This window comes from Aquila chrysaetos, chromosome 13, assembly GCF_900496995.4.
Source record: "Aquila chrysaetos chrysaetos chromosome 13, bAquChr1.4, whole genome shotgun sequence".
In the NCBI taxonomy this organism is placed as follows: Eukaryota; Metazoa; Chordata; class Aves; order Accipitriformes; family Accipitridae; genus Aquila; species Aquila chrysaetos.
In genome coordinates, this window is record NC_044016.1 from 12,194,249 (window position 1) to 12,220,705 (window position 26,457).

Here is a 26,457-nt window from a genome sequence, read left to right on the forward strand (position 1 = left end):
CTTCAAGAGCTATCTGCTTTCCAAATCTGGATGGAATTCTTTAGCAGTTTTGTTAGTGTCATAGAGTATAGACTGACTGTATGAGGACAGTTAGTAACTTATTCTTTGGAAATGGAGAAAATCATGTTGCAGTTTCTTTGAGAAGTCTCAGGACTAAAGCAGTTGTAAACACTTTTCTGTATTTAAATTCCTGCCACCAGCTGATCGAATCATGCTCTTCAGAAACCTTTGCCAAAATTCGAGACTCTAGGCTGTGTTGTATGGTGTTAGTCATTGATAAGCTGGGAATGTTACGACTTGGCACTCTGTTAAAAATAGTATTTTGAAATGGTTTGTTGCACTGTAGGAAGGCTTATCCAAGAACTAGCATAGTGGGTTAGTACTAACATCCATCTTGTTCAGTACTTTGATCTTGACAGTTACAAACAGCAAAGGCTACAGAGGAACTCGTTTTGAGACAGGTGCCATAATCTCAGTTCCCTTTTGGCAAGAAGCCTATTCTTGGTCTTCTAAAGATTTGTTGAAGCTCTGAAACGTAAAGCTTGGTATCTTTTGAAAAAAATCATAATTTCGATTCCTCTAGATGTGTTATGAAAATATCTGTTCCACCTTTACCTATGTGTAGATTCTTGTTTCAGTGACTTTCTATAGCAGTGAGTTCCACTGACACTGTATGACTTTTCTTTTAGAAGAAAAATGAAGTTTTCCAAATATCCTTTTTCTTGACAGGAGGCACAGGTGTTCATGATCAGCCCCTTCAGTCTCATTATTTCATTTCTCTACAATTAACCTAAATATCTGGTAAGCTGTACCATTTACAGAAAGTAAAGAGGGCTGCTCTGTGTCCAGTTGATTATCATGACACACTGTGGGAAAAGCCTGAGTTTAGCTGGCTTAACCTTATGTTACATAGGCAACTCGGGACAATAGGTCATTTCAGAAAGTCAGTTTACGGACATCATTTAACTGCTTATATTTTTCCATACGCTCTTCAAAGTAAATTTTGGTAACAGCTGGCGGTATGTCTTTGAATCAGAACATTGGCCTTCAGTATTGTCAGTGAAGATTCTCAGTCTGTCTATGAATAGCTCACGTACGCGGCTGAAATGGCAGCATCTCTTTACAAGTAATTTGGGTTTAAGGCTGGTTGTTTCCCACAGGGGAAAAAAAAAAGGCATTGTAATTGTTTTGGTAAGCTAGCGTGCTTTTACTTTGTCCTGTCTTACTTTTGCATACAGTTACCTAAACTACTTTTCATAGGACTGTTCGGTGGAAAGCAGATCTCACCTAATTAATACTTAAAGCTGTTGGACTTCCATAAGAAATTTAATTTTGCTTCTGCATGGCATCTGGATTTTTTGTGGTTTTGTTTGTTGGTGTTTTTTTAAATGCAAAACAAGTGCTTTGATTTCATGGACTTAGTGAAATATGTGCTAAACTTGCGCTTTATTCTTTCTTGTCAGGTTGTCTATTGCTGTTGTACCTGAAGAGGTGACCATTTGCTGTGAGTTAATTGATGTTTATGCTTCCTCCTATTTTTTTCTCCTCCTTTTCCTTCTGTGAAGTAACATTACAAAAGGAACATACTGTGCAAGATCTTCTCCTTGCAGTTAATAATACCAAATACTCACTCCCTTAGAAAAATATCCTTTAACACATACCAGAATAAAAAAATTACGCTCTGGTATGTTACTGTGTTGTGTGCCTAAAAAAAAGAGAACCTTGCCCCAAACAGCTTGCTGTTTAATGAGGATCCAGTCAGTGTATGTAACCAACATTAGGAAAAACAAGGGAGAATAAGGGAAATGTCAATAATACATTAATGTGAACAAACCAGGTAAAATTACTGTAACTCTGTAGTGCCCATCCATTTAAGACACAGTGTCATTATGGGAGTAATCTTGAGGGATTTGAAAGAACCAAAGGTAGTACTGTTAAGACCCCCATTTGAGGAAGATGATATATCTTTGCACGTGGAAAAAAAGTATAGAGTGGTGTAGTAACCAGTAGTAGCAGCTTGTTTTGCTGTATGTCTTGGGCCTTGGACTGTAAGAACATTTTATGCTACAGCATACTGGCACCTCCTGCTAAATTTTGTTCTCCGTAGCTTATCTTACCTGGCTTCTTGTGGTTTAAGGGTGGGGTGGTATAAAGTGGAAAATAACACTGACTGTATATGACCAAAAGAAGGTTCCTGAGGTATTACAAGAGTTTGCATTTTTGTTTTCCATCTCATGGCTTCTATACAAAAGTATACACTGTTTCTTAGAAATGCCTGTGTTATGCAACTATGCTGGATTTTGGAGGTTGGTGTCGCTGGACCGTATAGATACTGAAACATTATTACTATGCAAGTATCATATCTTTTCCTACTGTAACTATTGTTTGGCTGATGTAATGATCCACAGTTCAGGAATGCAGTTTAGGAAGTATCAGCAAGAGGCTCCATTTTGAGAATATCTATAAGATGGAATTGCAAGCAATAAAAATATAATTGTTAATTAATTTTTCTGGAATGTATAAGATTTATTTTCCTGCATGGAAATTGTTATTATAATACCATTTCACTGTTTTTTTCTAGGAGTACAAATGGTTCTCTTAAGTGTGTTCTGTTAAAAACCCAATTCAACAACAAAAAAATCAGTATGGCTATGTCTGGCTCTTAAAGTTGTAATATATAATGCTTTCAGGAATGATGATTCTCTCTTCTCCGGTCTGAGGCAGATAGAACTACATAAATACAAAAATTGAAATCCACAATCTTGCATTTGAGGGTATGTGTGAATACATACAGGGTCAGTCTACACTAGGAAAATTCTCCTTGGGAAGATTCAGCAGTTCACAGCATTTCTGCTGGAGTGTTTCTTAAACCAAGAGGAAAAACAAAAGCTCATGCTTATATAATTTTAGGTTGAAAAGGCTGGATACCACTAGGACCTTGCTATCGGTTTCCACAATAGTTTTTAGAAAAATACCCACCTCAAATTCACTCACAACCAATGGATTAAATACCCTTATGCTGGAGGTGAGTTTTTCCCTTGCTCATATATAGTTCACTATCTTTCATCTAAATCACTTCCCTTTTAATGAAGGTGGCTTTTATCCTCAGTTTAAGGGTCTACCTAATTAAAACTTGAAATGTGTTGTAGTCTGGGAGCCTGTTATGAGGTCAATTTGTGTTAGACATCTAGTGTTCTGAAAAACCAAAGAGATGATCCAGGTTTCAGAGTTGCGCTCCCTAGAGATGCTGCAGAACTGCCAAAGGCATCTTTGATAGATGATGCTTCTGCTGATGTTTCATGTATAAACATTCACTTCTAACAAGTGTGTGTCCCAGCCCATCCACTCATTCCCTAACTTCACCTTCCTTTGTGCCATACGCTGTATTTTGGTTAGATAGGTTTGAATATTATGGTGCATCTTTTTTAAAAAACATATTTCGCTGTACTGTGTGACTTTACCCAGAAGATTTTGTATCAATTAACTGGTAGCAGTCTTTGCTTCACAATAATCAATGGAAGCACAAAAAGGAATCCTGTTCTATGTGTTTAAACAGTTTGAACAGTTTGAATTTCCTAGAGCATCCATATTCATGACTGAACATCTGTAAAATGTGAGCTTCTTATGAACATTGTACCTGGCAGTGCCTGAGCTGAATATATTGTAAAAAAAATTAAGCAAAATTAGAAAAGGTGTTAAAAAAACCCACAGCAGGTATCCAAGTGTTTACAAAAATCAATAGCCCATCAGACTTTACGGTCATGTGATATTAGTCACTAGGACTAGATATGAGCCCAGTGCCGATAAAGGCACTGGAAAAAAAATGCTATTAAGGTATAATCAAACTTAGAAAATTAGGAATTTTTCTCAGTGCAACTGCAGGAGATAACAGAGATTAGTTAGAATGAGAAAACCGGTAGTCACTGTATTTAAATTTTAAATTTAAAAAAATGGTGGTACTAAGCTAGTTACAAAGTAGTTTGGTTTTTTTTCTTTTTCTTTCTTTCCAGATTTCTGCTCCTGAGTTGTTTGGCTACTTCTGTGTATCCTTCCCACTGTCAAAGAATGCAACAAAGTTCTGTCTATGTAGAAAGCAAATACTGCAAGTAATCCAGCCTGTTGACAGGAATATCAGTAAGTGGGAAATACGTGATGAAATGTTAGGCTTGGTAATACTTTGAAATGAAGTGAGAAGAGTTTGTTTTACTTTTTTTTCCTTCCCTGTTGTAGGGTTTTCTTTGGAGGGGTGGTTGGTTTCTGTCTGTTAACAAACCTTCTAAAATTGAAATAGTACAAGGAGCAGATATGGTCAGTGAAGTTGTGAGGTAAGAGATCAACTTTATAAAATAACTCCAAAACAGGAATTCTGAGCACATGTAAGGCAAAAGCTATGAAATACAAGCCCTGTGCAAGAAACTTATTCACTGTGTTGAGTATAGTTTTATACTGGGTACTTTGTGAGGTATGTTTCTTGGAGAGGCTGCTGTAAAAGAGGCACTAGCAGTGTCTTTACCACTGTCAGCCTCACAGGTGGGATGCTTGTGTCCAGAGAACAAGCAACAAGGTTTTTAAGATTGTTCTGCTTTTTAAATTTAACTGCAGAGTTTAATCTATATATTGTAATTTGGGGAGTCTTGACTCCATATTATTTAGGAATTCTTCTTGTATTATTATATTCTTGGAAACTGCTCTGTAGTAGAATACAAGGTTTGTTCAGAAAGCTAATCACTTGGTTTAAGTCAAGGGCAGTGGTTAAAAGGGGATGTTTTAGGGCCAAAGTAGGAAAAAAAAAAACCCCACAACCAAAAACCAAAGAGATGGAAGACCTGCTAGGTAGCACAAGCATATTCCTAACTACGAGTTATTTTTCCAAACCTGGGCCTAAAATAGCTAGTTTTTGGTTTTATTCTTTATACACCATATTACGAAAATGTAGGATTAAAAGTGGCTTTTCTATATTGCTAAATCAAGGACTACTGGACCACAGTTGACAGAGAAAAATGCAGTCAGTAGCAACACATTAATACAGCCTGAGGTGCTCCTTGCTACTTAACAAAATACTGTTACACAAAACTATGGGTTCCTAGGCTTATTGTGGACATGGCATGCAAAGAAAAATATTTATTACAATTACTTAGTGGGGGCCCCTCCCTTCTGTTAGAATTCAAGCAAGCTGCACCTGAGTTGCTTCATTTTGCCTTGTTTTATATTGACCCAGATGCAGGAAAAATGAAGCCAACTGAAGTACATGATAAAAACATTAATAAAAAACCTACCAGACCTGGAACCAAAGAAACTGTGGTTAATTTCTTTTCCTCCTATGAGTAATAACACTTCAGTGGGTCACTGCCTGTGCTCTGAGACTGGGAGAGACCATGGGCAGGGCAGGACAGGGTTGAGCCAAGAGGGTTGGGTAGAGGTACCTGCAGTGAGGAGAATAGTGATAGTAGCTGATACCCTAGTCAGGATGTGTGTGGGGTTTTTTTGTGTGGAGTTGTGTGTTTGGTTTTGGGGATTGTTTCCCCCCCCCAATCTGGAAGGACAGCATGCCACCTGCTGTTGAAATAAATGGAGATGGACATGCTGTCCAAATGGGGGAAATTTTTCTATGCCCTTTTGAGCTGTTCTAAGAAGGAACACTTCTTCCCTGTAATGTTAGATGTATAAATAAAAGACCGGCTGTGTACTCTCTCATCAGTTTTATTTTAATATTTTTTTCTTCCATTCAGAACGTAGGATTTTTTTAGTTATTTTTCCATATTTGTTACCCATAAGTCTGGAGGAAATTTAGTAATTCCAGAGCTGGAAAAGTGTCCATTTTTTTTTTTTTTTTTTTTTACAAATTTGTTATGGCTATTTGGGAATACTAACATTCTTCAATTCTTAGGTCTACAGTCTGCTGTGCAACTGGATATTTCTTTCAGTTAAAAGTTTCATTTCATTTTAGACTGCAGAAATAATTCGACCTTTAGGAACCCCAGGATGAACTTTGCCAATGTCTGGAGTGTTTTGATTAAAATGAGTTGTAGAAATAAATTGAACAGTTTCAGTAAGATGCACAATTTTTTTTCCCAAATCCTTTCCTTTTGATAGACATATATGTACTTGTTAAACTATTGACTCACCTTATTTTTAAGGACTGACTTGTTTCTCATTGCTTTTTCTGTAAGATAACAAATAATGTTAATCACAAGCAACTAAGTATTCATGTATGTGTGTACTTAGATGGGGGCATTAGCCTGCAAACTTGGGGGTAAAAATTTTTAGAATAATGACTGCTGATTGTCTGATATTGATATTGAATGTAAATGATATTGATTTGAATGTAAAAAAAAAATAATAAATTATCATTGTTTTTCCATCTTAGTTTGAATTCAGAATCTCCTTTTTTTGTTTAGTGTCTGTATGGCAGAGTAACTTGTGCATTACCTTCTGTAACTTGTTATCCTATCAATTAATGTATTTTATTTTGACAGTTTAGCAAAAGCCATATGGTAGTATACAAATGGAACTCACTTTAAAGATCGATTGTTCTTTTTATTTTCAGAGTTGGTGGTAGTTTGTTACAACTTTGCACTATAATTCTGTTTTTTGACAGTTTATGTTTTACAAAGAACAAAAGGTAGTGTGCAAAACAGGGTAGAAATCAAAAAGGCCTTGAATAAAACCAGTGCTTTTCAATATAAATTAATTAAATTTTGAGCATATGAGACTTCCCTAACCACTGTGTTTCTTTACTGATTTGATGCTGTGAAAGTGAAAGGACAAGTGCCAAAGAACTAACAGAGTCTAACAGCAAAAGTCTTGTACAACTTTGGAAGAACTGGGTTTGCTCAGACTGAAAGGCAGTGAGAGCTGACAGAGGAGCGCTATAGCAACTTTTCATGCATTTGAAAACTTGCAAAAGGGTTGGTGATTTTTGTGTCTGCAGAAGAAAGAGTTTTTACTAGCTTTGAGGACCAGATGACTTAGCAATATTTTAAGAAAAGCTTTCTTATGAGATTTGTTAGATGTTGGAACAGATTACCTAGAGACGCTGTATGGCTGACTAAGGGGAAGTTTTTAAAGGAATTTACAGTAGTGTCTCTCAGGAGTGAACCTTGTGATGAGATGAAAGAAATGAGCTCTGTCCTGTTCCAACGTTTCAATTTCATAGACGCAATGGGGTTTAGTGTAATTCCCACAGATTAGTGCCTGGAACTATGTTTTTATTGATGATAGAGTTTTCAACACACTTGTGTGTATCAACACTGGAAGTTACGGTCATGTTAGTAAATGGGTTGGCATAAATACAGGCTGCTGCCAAAATGGGAGGTGTCTCAGCTGCCTTTCCTCATTTGCCACCAGTGCTGGGTTTCTTTTCAGGCTGGTTTTCAATTCAAGTGGGGTGACAAATATGCACAGCTTAGATGAAAGCAAATCTGTCCTTTTTGCAGCAGCAGCTGCTCAGAGTGACTGGAACAGTAGCTTAAGGTTCTGCAGCCAAGGGGTGGTCCGTTACTGGGGTATTACTACAAGTCCTGACCTAGGGCCTTTTTCAGGAAAAAAGAACAGGCCGAAAGAGCAGCATAATAAAATACAGGTGAAGGTCTTCTATAGCAAACTATGACCTTTTATGTTAGCCTTAAGTGGAAGTGTTAGGAATTAAGTTCTGTCCAATAGGCTTTAGCAAACAAGCAAATGAAGCAATTGCAGTTTTCAACTTTACAAAAAAATGATAGCTGGAGAGAGGTAACCATCTAATAATGAAGTCAGACAGTGTATTTGTGCTGCTTCAGGTGGAGCTTTGCTTCCAGCTTTGTATCATTTGCAAAATTTACCAGTAATGGCAAGAAAATGAGTATAGAATTTGGAATAATCACAGTGAACATTAATGCAGTGTCCCTCTGCACTAGTGGTGAAAAATTCATATCACCAGCAGGAATCATATTTTGCAGTGGGGAGAAAGTCTAAAGGAGGTAAAAGATAAAGGAGAAATGTTACAGCAAATGGAAGATTTTATTCATTTGTGATGTTACAGGGTAGATGTCAACCCAGACCTAGCTAAAAGGGTACCTTTGGCATGGAACTTTTAGGATTAAGCATGATGCTCTGAAAAATCAGACAATCAGAGCTAGGTAATCAGAGACCGGACCACACAATGCAGCACAAACTGCAGCCGGCCCACGCTTCATGGAGTTCCAGAAAAAATATGGCTTTTCTTTCTTACTCTGTCCCCCCTTGCTCCCACTTCTGTGTACTTGCTGATTCAGTTTAAAATCTTTTTTTTTCTTTAAAGGCCTCAAAGTTTCTGTAATGTATGCCAGCTGCCAGATGTCTCCAAGTCATAGATATTCCTGCAGAGCCCAGCAGAAGCTAAGATAGCATGCACTTATCTAGCCCTCTGGCACAGTGGCTTAGAGGAGTAACGGAACAGTCTTCCAGTTTTTTCAAAACCTCACTCTTGGTTGTTAGCAGTTGTGTAAATTCAGTGTCAAAGGTTACAGTTACATTTTTTCTGGGGAAATTGCTAGAAAGTTTAAGATCTCTTCAGGTTTGGCCTGTGCTGCTGAAGCTAGCAGGAACTAAATAATCTGGGGTCTTCGTATGTATGGTTGTTGGGGATCGATTTAGATGTGTAAAGATGTAAATAAATGCTTCCATGGGATTTTTCAAAATCCAACAACATTTCAGGGATAATTAGTAGCCTTTTTGCAACTTCAGGCACTTGATTTTTCTCTCGTAACCTGCGTCTCTTTGGCAGCAAATCCAGGGTTGGCCAGTATACAGTTCATGACCAGTTTAAAAGTGGCTTCCATGGCACAGCTACTTCACACGCCTGGCAGCAGGGCTGCGCCATTCTGGGATTTTCGATGTCGCCCAGTCTCTGGCTGTGTGAGGGGCTGCCGACACTAGGACGTTCTGGGACTTGATTGGTAGCTTCTGCTGCAACAAAGTCATCACCTGCCTCCACCCCTCAACTCTCCACAATATGTAGCTTGTGTCTGGTGACTTAAAAACGCTGTGGGCAGCAGGAGGTCGGCAGCAGGAAGATCCAGCTTTTGCGGCAGCACGTGCATACTGTCAGCATTTGATCACAACCGTGGGCCATGCTGCGTAGCTGAATGGGACCGTGCGTGTGACTGCGCTGGGGCTGGCTGCGGTTCCTGGCTGTGCTGTGGCCCTGCCCCAAGCATCACCTGGGAGAGAGCTAGCTGGGCAGTGCCAAAATTCCATGGGAGCAGTGCTAATGCTTAAAAAAGCCTGAGTGACATGGACCATCGTCTTTGCCATGCTTTATTTGCTGGTATTGTGAGAAATAGCTTTTCCCCAGATGTGATCATGTGGAAACATGTCTTGAATATGCCCTGAGATGAGGAGCCTGAAGGTGCTGCACTTAATGAGGCGCTACAGCAAGTAAAGGCCAATGCCCACAAGAAAATCTGCCTTTTAAATTAAAAAGATGTGAGTATTTTCCATTTACGGATAGATTGGTAAAGGGGAAAGTCATTTAATCCCTGAATGAAAAACTGTTGTAAATTAAATACTTCAAAGAGTTGAAGACCTGTCAAAGGTTATATTTAAATAGTTTATCTCACTGCTTCCACTGAGCTGTTAATGAGTTTGACCACGTAATACTAAGTAGCCATCACAGGAAAGGGTGAAACGCGAGCCGGGCTGATGGTGGCAAGGGCCAGCAGCCGGCCGGGAGGCAGAGCGCGAAGCCTCCGGTGTTTCGCAGCGGCGTCCCACCCGGGACGGCAGCCGGAGGTACCTCCCGCCGCCCCGGGGAGCTGCGGCCGTGAGCCTGTGAGCGGTTCTAAAGCACCGGTGAGGGGCCGAGCCCCGCCGCAGCCGCCCCTGGGCGGGTGACGAGGGCGCCGTGAAGCGCCCTCTGCCCCCTGACGGGCCGAGCCCTCTCAGGGGCGCCGCCTCCCCCCGCTCCGCGGCCCTTGGGGAGCTGGCCCCTCGCGCGCCCGCCCCGCGGCCAGCCGGCGCCGCGTTTCCCCCTTGAGCTGCAGCCGTGAGGGGTGCCGGTGGCGGCTCGCGGCTCCGAGCTCCCGGGGCGGGGGGGCTCCGTGCCCCCCGCGGCCGCCTCTCAGCGAGTGCCGCGCCGCGCCGCCCCCAGACGATGGCGCTGCAGCACCGGCCTTGCGGCGCGGCGGCGCGGGGCGGCGGCGCCCGGCAGGGGGCGCTGCGGGGAGGTCCGGCGGCGGCGGCCGCGGGCTGCGGTGCGCGGGAGGCGGCGGGAGGGCTGATGCCGCACAGCCGTGCCGGTCCCGGCGGAGGCATGAGGCGCGCGGGGCGGGCGGGGAGCGGCGCGGCAGAGCGCGGGTCGGCGCGGCCCTGAGCGAAGCCTCCGCGCCGCGCTCCCGCAGAGCGACTATGGCCGGGGGAAGGCGAGGGCTGGTGGCGCCTCAGAACACGTTTCTGGAGAACATCGTGCGAAGGTCTAACGGTAAGGGGGGACCGGGGAGACGCCGCCGTGCGCCGGCGCCCCGGGGCGGAGGGCGAAGCAGCCCGCCGCCGCCTCGGCGGGGGCAGCCCCGGCGGAGGGGCGTTGAGCCCCGGCGGCTCCCGGGCGGTTCCGCCGAAGCGGCCGCATCCAGGTGCCGGGGCCGGAGCCCGCGACGCCCGAGTCCTGCGGAGAGCCCCCCCCCCCCCCCCCCCGGCCCGGGCAGCGCGGCGGCCGCCTCCCGGCGGGGCTCCCGGCCGCAGGTGCGCCGGCCCGGCGGGGCGCCCGCGCAGAGCTGCCGGCGGGGCCGTGCCCGGTGCGGGGCCGTGCCCGGTGCGGGGCGAGATCCGCGTCCGGGGGGGGGCGAGGCGGGGGCAGCGCCGGGGCCTGACCCGGCACCGGGGGCGAGGAGGGGTCGGGCCAGCGGTGGGGTCCGGCGCCCGGCGGGGGCTGCGGCTGCGGGGGCACGGCGGCTTCGGCCGGGGAGGCGGTGCGGGGATTCAAGATGGTCTCTGGGAAGGGAAAGCCCGGTGCTGGGGGATCGGCGAGGGCTGCCTGTGTGAGTTGAAAGGGAAGATTTGTCATAAGTGAGGAGAGAGTTTGCCATTTTGAGGGCTGAGGGTAGATAATTTTTTTTTTTTCCCCCTAGTGCACTGTAACCAGGTCTTTCTCTTGGAAAACTGTGGAGTGGGAAATGCCTCGAATTTCACAATTGCGTGCAAATATGCATTAATGTTATCCAGATTCTTGCACTTAGGGACTTACCAAAAGCTGCTCCCTCAGTAAGCCTGCGACCGTGCAAGCGTTTATGTATTTGTTTAAACCTAGGCATGTGCATTTTTTTTTTGAGCTTTGAGCCTAAGTTCTGCCATTTTTAATGCTTCCATTGGCTTCAATGGGGTTACTTAAGGGATTAAGAACTTGTAGTATGATTGAGAATATGCAGGATCAAGCTCCGTTTGAAGATGAGATGAGTTAATTAATTAAAGATATAGTCAGTTTGTTCTGATAAGGCAAAGACAATTAACCCTCCTGTCAAGCAGCCTAAAACTCAAATTATCCCAAGAATGATTTTCAATTGGTTGGCATGGTTTTCTTTTTATTCTTTCAATTAGGCGATATTATTGGAGAAACAGCCTTTGATAAGACCATATTTTCACATAAAATTGTGAGGGTCTTTTTATAGGTTGTTTCCCTCTGCAACTTTCCTGTAGAAGGGAAGGGGCTGGAAGCTGCATTCCTGAAAAAATACTCGCCATTCTTACAGTGAATCTTGCTCTCTTTTTTTTTTTTTTTTTTTTTTTTAAATGAAATGTTACGTTTCATCACATTCAGGCTGCTTCTCAAATCTTTCAACACCAGTTATCTAAGGCTTTTCTCAAAACTCTCTTGAGTTTTTAGTTTTTCTTCATTAAAAACCAATTTTCTCTTTTGACTTTCAGTGCCAAAACCTTGATGCAATAAATAAGTTGAGGTTTGGAGATGGGGGGGAATTGTGCAGCAGAAGCTATGCTGTTTCTTCCTTTCTTCCCCCATTATTAAGAAGGTGTCATAACAGAGTGTGGTGCTAAACAGCACAGATAAAATGACAGCATTCCATTTCCAAATGCTCAGCAAGTCCTGAGGACTGTAATCAATACAAGTTTTTAGATTAAGCTTGGTAGGAAGTGATGGACAGTTCAGACATATTAGGAGAAGCTTAGGGAAGTGACTCAGGTTTAAAAGCCAATTTCTTCTTTGATGTGCCTTCTAGTTTTTGCTGGACCTAGTCCAGCTTTGCTGTAAATGTGATGCCGTCACAAATGAATGCTGTATGAATCAGTTCTAACGTGGGACCATCAGCCTCTTCTAACCTCTGTCTCTTTCAGGAGACAAGGATAGTCTCCTTTCTCTCCTGGTCTGGCAGGGCTGTGCTGGCAGGTATGGCAGCAGCATGGAAACATGCTGGTTCCTTGTTGCCTGTCTCATCTTGGCCTGCCTACTTGGCATTTGGGATGCCCACAGGATAAGTGCTTAAATGGGCCCATAAAGCTTGAGGTTTGGCTCTCCCTTCTTGGTTTCATTTGATTGGGTAGTAACGTGACCCACAATGAAACTATCTAGGCCATTTGGGATTTGCCAAATAAACCTTGGGCTTGTTGTCAAACTGTATTTGTTGGCACATGCAAGCAAGTTAAGTAGTGCCAACAGATACTGAGTTGATACAGATATAGGAATGTTCCTAATTTGGGGAGGATTCCCTTTGAAAGGAGAGGAATTTGGTCATAGAACAGAAATAGATACTGAATAAGTGCTTCACTTAAAGGTACTTGTATATGACGTGCATCCACAGTCACAGGTGAACTGAGGAAAACACATTCTTGCTATGTGTTATATTTTGGGGCAGAGGGTGTTAACTCAGTGAAAGAGGTCATATGTTAATAACAAAGTAGTTGGCATGCGACCTCTTTGGGAAGCATTGGTCTAAGGACAGCCCTAATTATACCATTTTTACCAGTAGTTTAACAAGGAATTCTTTGGACAGCCTTTCATGTTAGATGTGGGACTGGTAAGCTGATGCATCTTCAATTGCTAAAGGTAATAGCAGTGTAAATAGGCATGCAAGTTTAGGGTTTTTCTGTTAGGGTTAGTGTTTTGCTTATGTTTATATCACCATCTGCAGCAAGACTCGCCTCAAACACTGTTGGTCTGAATCGTTTCCTTTAGAGTTATTAGGGACAAGAGCTTCTTAGGTTGCAAATCGACTGAGACAGGTTCTCATGCGCTAAATGCCAGCCAAAAGAGCTATGCTAGGGTTAGAAGCTGCACAGTATTTCCTTTCCGCATGTTGGAGTAAAGAAGGAACTGAGAACTTCTCAGCCCATCCTGGGATGGGATGGCTTTGTGATAGCGCACACAGGAAAGAATTTATAAAGTGTCATCCACCTAGACTTGTGGACCTTATCTGGTCCTCTGTGATTTCTTCTCACATGATGACCTTTGGATGAAGTGTGAATTTAAGGCTCTTTCCTCTTTGAAATGAGGGACACCATAATCCTGCTTGTCTTGTATTTAATGTTTAAAAGCTGTGTTTCTATACTAGCCATGTAGAGCTAGAAAAATAATTGTTGCATGTAGTGCTTGGTTGACAAAAATTTGTTTGAAGCATTGAAATATTTAAAGACCAGAACACCCAATGGGACAGAAAATGAGCCAATGCTGTAAAACAGTGCAGTATGTAAAGAATCACTAGCCCCTGATGGTTACTGCTAACGTGATATTAATGTTTTTCTCAGGTAATGTAATACACCCACAGTATACAAGCACTACAACAATAACAGTTATAATCTTGGTTCATGGCCAAGGCACCCAATTCAAATGGCGCAGTATGTCATACCGACTACTGATTCTTTGCAATATTCTAATGCTTTATCAATATCTGGAGGCAGAAATACTTTTCAGTTTATGTAAATGCCAGATAGATTCTGCAGTCCTTCCTTGGTCAAAATTCTCTCTGAGGTACATGATAATTGTGCATGTGTAAGGATGGCAAAAGCAAGCCCTGTGTTTAAATGGCTTTGGAATTTCAGTGGAAGTCACAGATGCTTTTCTGATTTATTGACAAAACGAGGAGGTTGGAAGAAGGGGAGGTTAGAGGGCATAAGGCTTGTGTGAATTCAGTCTTGCTTTCGCTAAATCCCCTGGGAACATCCTAAAGAGACGTCAGGTATGGAAGCAAACCTGCACCCTTTGATGGAGAACGCAGTGAGCTGCCTGTAGAGGGAAGGAAAAAGCACCTTCAGACACAAATCCTGAGAATAACAGACATTTCCGTGATTTATGGCATTACTTCCATTGGAGAGTATAAAGTCCCAGAACAATAACCATTCTGCAGCCTGGGCATGCTAACATTGTACCGTTGCCTGAGACCTGGGAGAAAAATTCACTTTATCATAAACAGCTCTGAAACTGAAAAACCTGGTTTTGTGTTCAGCTAAAGAGAAATGCAAAGGAAACTAACAGAGTATGAAGAACTAACCTGAGTTTTATTTTCATACTTTTGCACTTGAATAAAATGTTCATTTAAATGAAATGTTTGCAAAGGATCCTTAGCCTGACAGTGCTGTGTCTGCTGCAACCTGGCTCTGCCTGCCTTTCCTTCAAAACCTGAAGCCGTGAGCAGCATGGTATGGAGATGCAGACCTGGCTGCAGCTAAAGTGATTTGGGTCCCGAAGCAGTATAGGCGTGCTTCCCCAAAGGCAGGGTTTGCTACCTTAAGTGTTGTGGGTTTAATCACTTTCAGACTGAGCTGTTATGTTGGTAGGGAACACATACATGAACATGACAAACTCGGCGTCACTCTTCCGTATGTGATGTGGCAAGGGTAGTCAGGTCCTGGGCAACACTTTTGGTAAATAGTATCAGTTATCAAGAAAGTATTTTCATACTGAGAACAGGACTGCTTTTGTTGAAATTAGCAAGCAAATTTTGGGGGTGAAGTATACTTTTCTGTTTCCTTTTGATAGAATATGTTTGGTTTCCTGACAGTTCATAAATTTCCATAATTTTCAATGAATCTTCAAACAACACTGGGTGAAATTCATTATTAGCAGAGGACCAGCTCAGAAGCCTTGTGCTGCAGGTAAATTACATCCTAGTGTGACCCAGTGAGGTTCTATTGAATAGGGAAGTGCGCTTTAGTGACTGTTCTAGACATGCAAGTACCGAGAAGGACAGAGTTAAATGTGCACAGGAAAGAGCAATATTGAGGTGTTCCTTATGAGGTGCAATGTCTGGGTTAAGCTATCCTAGTTCTTAAAGCTCCCAAATGGGCTGACTTGGAAGGCTGTAGCAGATATGCAGAAGGTTTTCTGCTCTGTGTTGCCAGTTTAAAGTCTCATCCACCTTCTGGACTTCAGTGGGTTAATTTCAGCATAAACCCCCCCCTAAATAATGGAATAGAGGGGTCTGGCCTGGAGAACGCTTCTCTTCCCTTGTATGGAAGGCTCTTTGCTAGAGTCACACCTTGGAAAAAGTGCACGGAAAAATGCTGTTTCAATAATAATATGTATAAGAGTGCCTTCAGCTGAATATTTTGTTTCTCTTGCCATTACTATGGCTTGTCCTGTGCAAGGCAAAGTGAATGTTATTCTCTACAAATCTGGCATTTAGTGGTTGAACTTGTGTCGTTACCGTTTTGTATCTATTCCTGCAAGACTCAGTTTATTCAAGATTTCCTGTAAAATCACTTTTGGCTGAGTAAAGTCCATGAGTGTAGGTCAGTCTGTTGGCACTGACTAAAACAAGACATTTAGCCATGAAAGCAGCAAAGCTTCAAAAACCACAAGGGGACGACTTGTAGGTTCTGTGTTAAGGACATTTTCCCAAACTGAGAGTAAAACAGAGGAAAGGGTTTTGTTTCTTCCTGATCTTCCTTCTTTTCTAACTTAACAGCTGCGGAGACGCTTTTATTTTCATCCATGTTTTTCATACAATTGGTCAGTACATCAAAATATCTATTCACTATTGACAATTTTTTTTTTCTCAGTATCACCTGAGTTGAATATAAAATGTTTTTTTCCTGGCTTTTACTAGGCCAGAAGCTTCTAGTTTTGTGTGAGAATCTTTATGCATTTAGAAATGTACGACCTGATTTCCTTAAAATTACTTTTATAGATAGTAAGAAAAAAAAAAGTACAACGGAGAGAAGATAGATAATGTGTTTTAAGATTAACGTTCTGAAAGCTCAAGAAGTTCTACTGTGATAATTCAACATATCAATCTATTTCTGTATTAAATCCTAGAACAAGATCGTAAAACAAATCTTAATGAAACCCATTCATTGGAGAATTTGTTAATGCATTTTTGTAACTCATATAGCTAAAAGTGAGCAGGGAATTAGGTCTTGTCAAGTGCTTTTAAGGCTTTTGATGGCTGGAGCTATAATCAGTAAGTCAAATGGCTTCTTTAAACTGATGGAAGACCCATATAATCGATGCAACTAAAACATGCTTTTTCCTGGATTTCTTTTAAGATCAGATGTGAGAAAAAAAAACCCTGACCAATTAAATGGTGAAGTCTCACTGCTAAACAGTATTTTTGTCCTTTATTAAGAATAGTGCAACACATGACTTTTGCAACTGATGAACTTTCTAATTTCTGAAAATTATCTCCTTTGTCTAAATGTCTTGTCTTTTTTTTTTTTTTTTTTAATTTCTCGGTATGGACAGTACTTCAGGGATAAGTGAAGAATGATGCTATGCATAAAATACATGTGTACATGTGCACAGCTTATGTGCACTTTCAATTTCAGCTGTTCTTGTTCCATTATTCTGCACTAATTTGTTTTATTTTTAAAAAATAATTATGAAGATTTTACAGCTACTAGTGTTGGAAGGATGTATTCTTTTCATTTAAACTTTTCTCATGGTAGAAATCTACTATGAAATATTTGCTATAACAATGCAAAATAACAAATGTTGAGGTGGAACCAGTAATTTTTATCTATACTGCTGGCTGAAATTAGCATTCATTTTCTGTAATGACTCAAACTGAGTCGCTTGAAGTTGTTGTTTTAGTTAGTGTCTCTTTGTTATTTGTGGTAAGTATGATTAAATACATTTTTTAATAATTCTTTTCAGCCTGTACTTGCGCTATGCTCTGGAGTACACATGACAGTGTAAGTCATGTTTGAATAAAGCATGAAATGCCTGCATTTAGTGGATTGTGTTCATGCTGTAGCAGCCAAGGAGCTTTTAAATCATTTTTGTTTCTGTAAAATAAAGAGTTACATAAAACTTTTATAAAACATGTAAGCCCAAATGAACCTATCTATAGGGTTTTATAATATGTTGGTTTGTATTAGAGTGAGGCTACAGTTTAAAATGATTTGGTCTCAATATTAAGGATGTACAATTTTGAGGCCACTATATCATTCTTCTATAGAGAGATCAAGTTGTTCAATGGGATATTTAAACGTTGGCGCACTCCCATTCTAGGAATGAATAGAAGGAGGTACTGAGTGGATGTATCCATGTAGCACCGTTGACATTTACAGGAGAGTGTGGGTGGAAGAGCAGAATTTTGTCTTATTACTTTTATTCTGTGATGTGAATAGTCTTTCGGTGCTTTCAGCAGCTCTGTACTTGCTTTGAATACAGTTACAGCACTTCTATTAAGATGAAAATTTGGTTGGTTCCTGTGTCTTTCCTCCCTGAAGTGTGAGCCTTGAATTCCATGTATGCAAACGATTGAATAGGTGCTTGAAATTCAGTTTGACTTATTTGTACTGATTTAGGGCCATATTTTGATCTCAGAAGTTAAATTTGAACAATGTAACTAATCAATGTGACTAAATTCTTCTGTTTTCTTTTTTCAAAGCTAAGACTAAACATGAGCAAAAATTCATACATACCTATCCTTTGTAAAGTGTTAAAGCAAAAGTATGATCTGAGCTGTGTGACTGTAGCAATTTTGACAGGCGTACTTATAAAAAACATTCTATTTCCGTGCATTGTGTTCCTTACCAAAAATGAAACCATCTCTTCTTTTCCCCATATCCAAAGGATGCTACTTGTGATGCAAAGTCACAAGTTTATAAATACCAGAATTGTTTAGAAACTCATCTGTCCCTTGTACTTAAGCTCTATGATACAGTCTTTAATCATATGACAGTTGCACATGATTTTTGCCTACCGCACATTTCTTATGCTGGCTGTGACATAGCACCTGTGCTGCTTTATGCCCAGCTAACGGAAGAGTAGCTAAGGAGGCTGTATCCCCCACCCATATCCCCAGTGACCACGGTTAGGGTAAGAAACCTATTTACTAAGCAGTTGTTTTAGTTCTGCTGTAGTAGTGGTTTGTGCTTTGTAATGCTAGAGGTCCAGGTTTGCTCCACTGAAGATCTGTGGGAGGAGTTTGAGACATGATAAAAAAAGATGTGCTGGTCTCAATAACCAGGGTTATGTCCTCACCCAACATGATGAAGGCTGTGGTCTGGAATGAGGAGAGCAATTTCTGTTCAGTTAGAGACTGATGGGAGCAAGTTTGGTGAGGAGCAGGTCTTCCCACCACAGTGAGCCTTATTCTCCTTTCACTGAGAGGGGAATAAATTAGGAGCAAATCTTTTGAGTTTTGTATTTGTGTGATGACTGTGGGAAAAGATACTAATATATTTAAATTACATTTGTGCACTGCGCCAACCTGAGCAGACTTGTGGGGGGCTTTGACAGACCTGCACGCATATCTGAAAGCACAGTGGGCACCAGCCTCTGTTGTTACCAAGGTCTGTGCTACAACTCACTGAGCAGAGGTTTCCCTTTGGTCGCCTCTGTGTGCTTCCTCTGTGCAGACAGCAATGTGGGAACATGTCTGGCAGTGTTGTGGGAATATGTCTGGCTGCTAGTCTCTGACCTTCTGCCAGTGTTTCCCAGAAGAGGGCCTGTGCATCACTGAAGGAACAGGGAAGCAGAACTGGTGTGCTGGCCTCTGGAAGGAGGTGGGGGGCTCAGCTTGGCAAGGTCCCCCTTACAGGAGAGGCTGGGATGCTATGGGTGCAAATGTGCAGCAGTACAGGGGAATGGTAGGGAGGAAGCATTTCAGTAACTTGCTCCATGCTATTGCAAGGATGTGACCTCTCCTTAGTCAGGTAGTCCTGACCAGATACACGTCTGTGAGGTGCTGCTTGTCCTCAGGCATTGTGGAGGTTTGAGCTGATGGATGGTTTTGGTTAAACCAAGCACTATATGTAAAACAAGATTCAGTAGATAACAGTAGTTTCAGTGAAGCTGGGTGTCCTAGAGACTTGCTATCGCTGTTGTTAAAATATCGCTGTTATTTGGAAAGACATTTTCTGATTCTTCTGCGATGGTGTATTTTGTGAGTGGAGGAAAGTACTGGTTTCAGTGACTGAGCAAAATCCATTCTTACATTTTGGAAGGAGTTAGAATGTTTTTCTTGTTGCTTTAAAGCAGCTGTGTCTAGTTTAAAGTGATAATCCAAAATGGGTCTGACATTTGAGCGTGTAAAGGCTGACATGTGGAAATACTGCAGTAAACAGAACTGACTTGTGGAAAATGCAGTCTAGAAAATATGAAGTGAGGCACTTCACAAAGTAACCAGTGCTGCAGACCCTCATCACAGAAGCCCACCCTACTCATGCAAGTAATTGTGCTGCCTTTGAGGTGCTACAGTTCTTGTGTTTCTGCAGCATGCTGTGCTCTGTGCTGTGCTTCTACACATTTCTACGCCTCCCAGTGGTGTTGCTCATACTGTGCCAAATGCAGCGCACGCCAGAACCCCAGGTCTTCTTTTATATGAGCCCACCCTCTCCAGTTCCTAGCTCAGTTCTTCCTGGAGCTGATAAGAAGGGCCAATGATGCTTATAGCTTCTCCTTGGGCCAGGCAATACTGCTAACCCAATTGACATTGTGATAGAAATCGATTTCCTGGTAAGGGAGTCCTTTGAGACCTTTCAAAGAGGTGCCTCAAGTCACTAAATAGTTTGAGTACTGCAGCTATCACATGCACCTATTACCCCCTGTCTTTGGAGACAATTTAACAGTGGATTTCTTCATGGTCTTCCTTTGACCAACTCCTTTCCTGGCCTTATTGACCCACTTTTGAGTCCCCAGGAGGCTTTGCCCTGTGATGCTCAAAGAGTTCAGTAGAGCATCCCTCGTGCTTGTTGTGCAACAAAGCCGCAGCTGATTCCTGGCCTCTGGGACCCTGTGTCCCTGTAGATGGAGAGGCAGCATTTGCTTCAGTGGATGTTATTTAATATTTTCTTATGTTAGGAACAATTGTTTAACAGATTATGAGCTGTCTTCAAGCAGCACATTGTCAGGATTGTCAATGCAATTGAATGTAAATGATAGCAATGAGAACATCCCTTCTACCTCCTGGTTATCTATCAGAATAAACTATGCAGGGGACTTGTAAGTGGGAGTCCTTATTTTATGCTGTGTCTTGCCAGTGTTTGCACAGGCAAAACACCATTGTCGGAGACCCTCCTTCTGAAGAAATGCAGGTGTGTTCTCCATGTAGGCACGAAACTGCTATTGTGTCGTTGTTTTGTCTTTAAAGAGATTGGTGAAGAGAAGTGAGTAACTGGAAAGAAATTCCTATTTGTCTCCAAGACCATTTCTTTGCAGATGCTGGGGCTCCCACTCTGTGGGCTGTTAGGCCACAGCAAGTTAAAAAAAAAAAGTGGGTACAGGAAGTTTTGAAAGCACCAATGCAGATCATCTCTCCCTTTCCAACAAAATCAGAAACGAAGAACCTGATCATCCTGAGCCTGGTAACCTCCCAAGGAAAGCAGGCAGAGAGTGGTGGGTTGGAAACCGCTTTCCCGGCCTGGCAGTTTGGATGGTGCTACACCACAGCTTCTCTCAGCTGCCTGGCTGCTGTACTCGCAGGGGCCAACGGCTTCCCTGCAGCTTTCAGCTACATGGGGAGTTCCCAAGCACTGGTCCCTTCAGGGCATTTTTTTGGATCTAGGGATCACCCCAGGGCAAACACTAAAAAAGTGTGGCAATGGAGCTGGAGGAGCAAGCCCAAAGATGAGTCAGGGTTGTGGTGTTGACTGCAGAGGATGGGTCCAACTTCAGTATTTACTTCCTGTGTGTTTGTAAGCTATGTAAGGCTTGGATCAAAGAAGGGTGAAGATGCATGAAGTGGGAACTAGCTAGAAGCGAGACACCCTTATAAAACAGAGGGATCATCAAAACCTCTGACTTGCTCTTTGAATTGATAGGTGTCCAAGTTTTTGCCTTTAAAGCTTTGTAGGTACATAAAGATCTCTCAGCTTGGTCGTAACTCCCAACTAAACCCAACCTGGACTCTGATGAAGTATTCCACCTCCACCTCCTGGAGAGGCTTACCTAATGTAGACTAACAGGATTGTCTAATAGGGATGCATAAAATACAACAGCCAAGTCACACTGACTTAAAAACTCATATGGTGAGGATGTTGGCATCTGTTCTCTTAGGAAGCTTGATAATTAGAATAGTCATTCAGGAGTTGAAATGAAGGCTGAGCTTTCACTGCCCTCAGGTAGCCCCACATCTTGTAGGAGAACACCCAAACTGCTAGGCTGTCATGGGGGAGGGAAATATGTGCATGTTTCCAAAGCATCCTTTGGAAACTGCCAGTCCAAAAAAATCAGGCTTCATTGGGCTGAAAGGTAAGCAGTGGGAATGTGATTCTTTAGCTTCTGCAATAATGGCAAAGAATCTTGGGTATTATCTATGAGAACTGGGCTTATGTTAAAATATTAGGTATTGTAAGTAATATAGGAAAGGGGAACACCCCCCCTCCCTTAAAATATCCCCTTTTTTTCATTGTTTTCCATAGTTTAACTTGGGCAGGTTTCTATTTGCTGTGCTAATGTTTTTCAGTTCTATCTCACCAACACTGTGCATGGAGCTTCCAGCTCCCAAGTCTTTGAGAGCTGGACATCTAGGGCCTAGGCTGTAGCAGTCTCACCTTTTGGTGCTTAAGTCCCCTTGTGGACTTAGTGCTTTGTTTTTACCTGTAAAAAGGTGATAAAAGCACTGTCATACCTCACAGAAGCGTTGCAAGGCTAGATAAAAGGCGGATTAGCACAGTAATGGTCATCAGAAAAGTGCCCTATATAGCTTTTAATAAAAAAAAAAAAAGAGGTTATTTATCCAAAGAAAATGGTGAGCTTTAAGCATGAAAGGAAGGCCACTGCTTAAGTTAATAGAAGCTCTTCAAGGAGCTCTTGAGGAAGTGAAGGGAAGGGTAAGTTACCTTTTGAGAAGGGGAGATGGTGAGAAGGAATGCATGCATGAAATAACATCATTCAGGGCAGAGCCTGGCCTAACATTTGTATTTGCATATTTTTTTGTCATTTTTTTGTACTTCCTGATGAAAATTTAAAAATATCCTAACACAGTACAATGCAGTGTTTATAATTCACACTCAAAAGCACTTGCTTTAGCAATGAGAAATGACTTGGCTTACTTATTCATAGGAAGGGTAGAAGACATGTATTGTTTTTGGAACAAAGTGCTTCAACCAAGCAAAACCCATGGTATTTAAAAGAGACTGTGAGAAACAAAGCAGTTAAAATGTCCTGAATTTATACTGCTGGTGTATTTCATTCTAAAGAGTGTATAAAGATACACTTAATCATGCTCATGGGACTGGGCAATGGATTTAGACAGCTACAGGAATGTTTTATTCAAACCCACTTGAAGTTTGCAATGGGACAAAAGATTTTGAAAGGGAAAGTTAAAATAAACAAAACTCTTTGCAATTAATAGGTAAAATGTCTTGTTTGTGTCTCTTGGTTGCAGGAAGCATTAATGACAGCTATGTATGTTTGAGTAGTTGGGGGTAGATCCTGAAAAGTAGACAGTGTAGTGGACTCCCTTAAAGGCTCCCCTTAAATATGAATGCCTCTTAATCTCATGTGGCTGCCTAGCCTTTCTTTCAAAAGCTGGGAGGTCTTTGCAGCTGTGAAAGGAGCCACCATCTCCTGCCTGCCTGCTGGTGCCCAGGCAGCAGCACTGCTGTCTGTCTTGGTGCAGGTGTAGTTAGTTGACTGCACAAGAGCCAAGGCAGCTGAGAAAAGCAAGGTCTGGGCCCAGCATTGAGTATGTTCATAATTTGAACGAGAGCGCAATCATAAAGTAGCACACGCAGATCCAGTGGGAATGGAGGCATGACTCCTACTTGTTTTTTTTTCCTTACTGATTGAAAGTCCTTCTGGCTTGTACAGCAAAGAAAAAGTTCTTTCTACTGGTGTAAGTACTAACCCTAGTTGTCTGGTGTCTAGTTTGGAGCACTGTGCCATACACATCCCACAAGAAGTATTTGAGCTTGTGTGGACAGCAGTGAAGGCGATATTGAGAGGAGCCACTGTGTCTACATTCACAGAGGAGAAATATCGCTCATGTGCTGTTTTGGCCATGTGTTAGAGGCTTCACATTCAAATTGAGTGTCATGGTGGATCAATGCATGTCGCACAGAGGGAAACAGTTTGGTGAATCTGTCCTCAGTCAAGAGATGAATTTTACCTGCTTAACCATCATGTGTTTCATTTGCATAAAACCATCCTCTTAAGCTTTGCATGAGTAATTAATATTTTTTTTAATAAGTATTTACTTAAAATTAAAACCAGGAATAATCCTGTTGACTGCAGTGGGAATAGTATCTGGGAAAAACTGCGCAGGGACTGAAGCAATCAGGATTGGGTCCTCAAATGAGTATTTCCTCTAATGCAACCATAGCCTTGTCTAATGTCTAACTGATGTGCTCTTTCAAACAGATACTAATTTTGTCTTGGGTAATGCCCAGATAGTGGATTGGCCCATTGTCTACAGCAATGATGGATTTTGCAAGCTATCAGGATATCACAGAGCAGAAGTTATGCAAAAAAGCAGCACCTGCAGGTATTTGAGAACAGATTTATTTTCTGTTAAATAGCTTGTAGTGTTGTGCTTGTTGCTTGAGGAGAAAAGTAATCTGTTTATTCCAGTTTTGTCTTTTATCTCCTGGGGCTGCATCTGTGAAATATGCTTTCCAGGTGAAACAAAATCAAAGAAGGGCTATTTCCACATAGGTTCTTTTCACACTGTAAACAAATGGCTTTGTGTCTTTGTCTAGCATCTGACTTGAATTTCTCGCTTTATTTGCAGTTTTATGTATGGAGAGCTGACAGACAAAGATACAATTGACAAGGTCCGGCAAACATTTGAGAACTATGAGATGAACTCCTTTGAAATCTTGATGTACAAGAAGAACAGTAAGTAGTTGCTTGGTTTGTTTGTTAACGTAGGTGTGTAAAGTTGTTTTAAATTATAGTGTAAACTGCAATTCTGTCAGCCTGGAGGACCGTGCTTTATCTAGGGCTAAATAAGCCCCAGTTCTACTAGTTGATCTACAAGGGAAAAATGAGAACACTAGGGATGAAAGTCACTCAGGGACGCAGACGAAGCTCTCTAATTTGTTCTGATGTGTAGAGCAATTTGTGTGTGATGCTTTAAGACAACATTCAAGATTCCATCAGCGATGATAATACACAAACTAGGTTTGTGCAAATGATTTCTGTTACAGAGAACATACTTTTTAAATTTTTAAAAAGTCGATATAGCAAAGCCAGTATTTGGATGTAGTTTTGGAATAAAAAAGAACCCATCTTTTGTGTTAGCAGCTGAACTACTGAAGTTTTCAGATGAAACTGTCTTTTGTTTTGGGCAAAATTTCCTTAATTGGGATATGATTTTTTCCTAGGAATTCCAGTCTGTCTGTAACTGCACGTCAACAGATGAACTACTTGCCCAAAAGTTGTTGTCCCATCTAGTGTGGACTATGTCTTGGCACAGTTATTTTCATCTACTTAATGTCACCTGAAGTGTAAATACACTGAAGTCTTCAGCCTGGTCAAATGTCAAGAGCAAAATAAGTTACAGAATGCAGACTTTCAGCTTAACAATTTCGCTTTCTAATCATGAAACTGGTAGTAGTGTCTATTTATAGGGGAGAGTACCTTGCAGGAGCATCCTGTTAGCAGCTCCTTCCCGTTACAGCTGTGATGATCAATTTGATCAGTTGTACATTAGTGGGCATGGGGGACTTTAACCACAAAATATAACTGCTATGATGTAATTTTTGACAGTCAACCTTATTGCTGTTTTCTTTCTTGTTAGAAAGACCAGTTTTCTGGGGAAGAGTTATCCAATCTATCTGTATGTGTGAACCATTGGTATTTCTGTTGAAATGACCAGCTAGTACTGATGGGGTTTGGTGCGAGAACCACAGGCGCTTCACAAAAGCTAAAAGATAATACTTATGTATGCTAGTACTGTGGATGTGTCGAGCTGCTTGTTTTCTATCAGAATTAATCTGTTCTTGTAAGGAGTGGTGGTGCAAAGTACATGGAATTGTTTTTTATCTTTTAGAGAGGAAAAAAAAATCCTTGAGGGATTTTTGCTTCATCTCTCTTCTAATCTTTTCCTTCTCTTTTTGGCTTGTTCAAAGCATCATGACCTCTGACACGGTGCCGTTGCTCAGGGCTCTTCTGGAGCACGGCTTTGCTGGTCCAACTCATTTGAAAAGCTATATGCGCTATCTGAATGGCCTTACTTTGTGCTTCTTTCCTTCTAGTGTTACCTGTCTCCAATGTTTACCTATTTCTTAAAGCTGATTTTCTGTTCCTAGTTCAGTTAGTGGCTGTAGGGATCATATGTAGCTCACATCTATGCATCCAAAGCCATGTAAATAAACTGCAGTCATGGGATCTAGGAGGGTCTGGAATTCTCTCTTAGTTAACAGTGATTTGGCACCAAGAGGCTATGCAGCTACTCTTCTGTCATTGCTGCAGCATATGGCCTGTTGTAGAGCCTGGGGCCTCTGTCTTTTGTGCAGAATTAAAGCAAGGTAACTGTGGAGTGAGGAATGCTTCCTGCCCTGCTGTGTACTTCCCTGAGGAGAGGCGGTCTAGAACAAAGTCCAGCTGTGCAGAAGCTGTGTTGTGCGACATGCCAAAAAGCAGAGCTGCGATGATTCTGCTGTGTGCGCAGAGGGTCACAGTCATGGGAAAAAGGAAAGCACAGAGCTTGCTTTTAACAAAACACAGTGCTCTTATGTTTGTTAGATTTGTAGCTTTAGAGGTACATTAACTACCGTTACAGAGACTGACTAATAACACTAGAGAGTTGTAACTGAAAAATACCAAAAAGGGAACATCCTGGAGCTTTTTCTCAGAGTAAGCCACATCGTAGAAAAACAGTGTTTTGTCTACCAGTCACTTAGCACCCAGACTAAGTGGTTGTGCCTTTGTGGTCACCTTATCTCTGCCTGCAACTATGATAGTTGCCTCCTTGGGCAATGAACTTGATCAGTTTCAGCCTACTGTCAATTTGAAAGTTTTGGAAAGGACCCTGAATTTTGTTAGACATCTTTTTTCCTGCTCTTTGTTTCTTTTTTTGTCTCTGTATTCTTCACTCATTCTGTTTTTCTTCTTCAAATTAGTCAGTAAATTAGACAGGAAATAGATTTTTGTTGTTCTTT

The 26,457-nt window shown here is 41.7% G+C and overlaps 1 protein-coding gene across 1 annotated transcript in view; it reads left to right on the forward strand.

The window, feature by feature from the left end:
* Positions 1-10,200: 10,200 nt before the first annotated feature.
* The window catches only part of KCNH1 (potassium voltage-gated channel subfamily H member 1), a 186,556-nt gene continuing 170,299 nt past the window's right edge, over positions 10,201-26,457 (forward strand). The window contains exons 1-3 of the mRNA XM_030035700.2: positions 10,201-10,438; positions 23,714-23,837; positions 24,084-24,190. Coding sequence (XP_029891560.1) covers positions 10,366-10,438; positions 23,714-23,837; positions 24,084-24,190 — 304 coding nt within the window. The 5' untranslated portion in view covers positions 10,201-10,365. The remainder of the gene's footprint in view (positions 10,439-23,713; positions 23,838-24,083; positions 24,191-26,457) is intronic.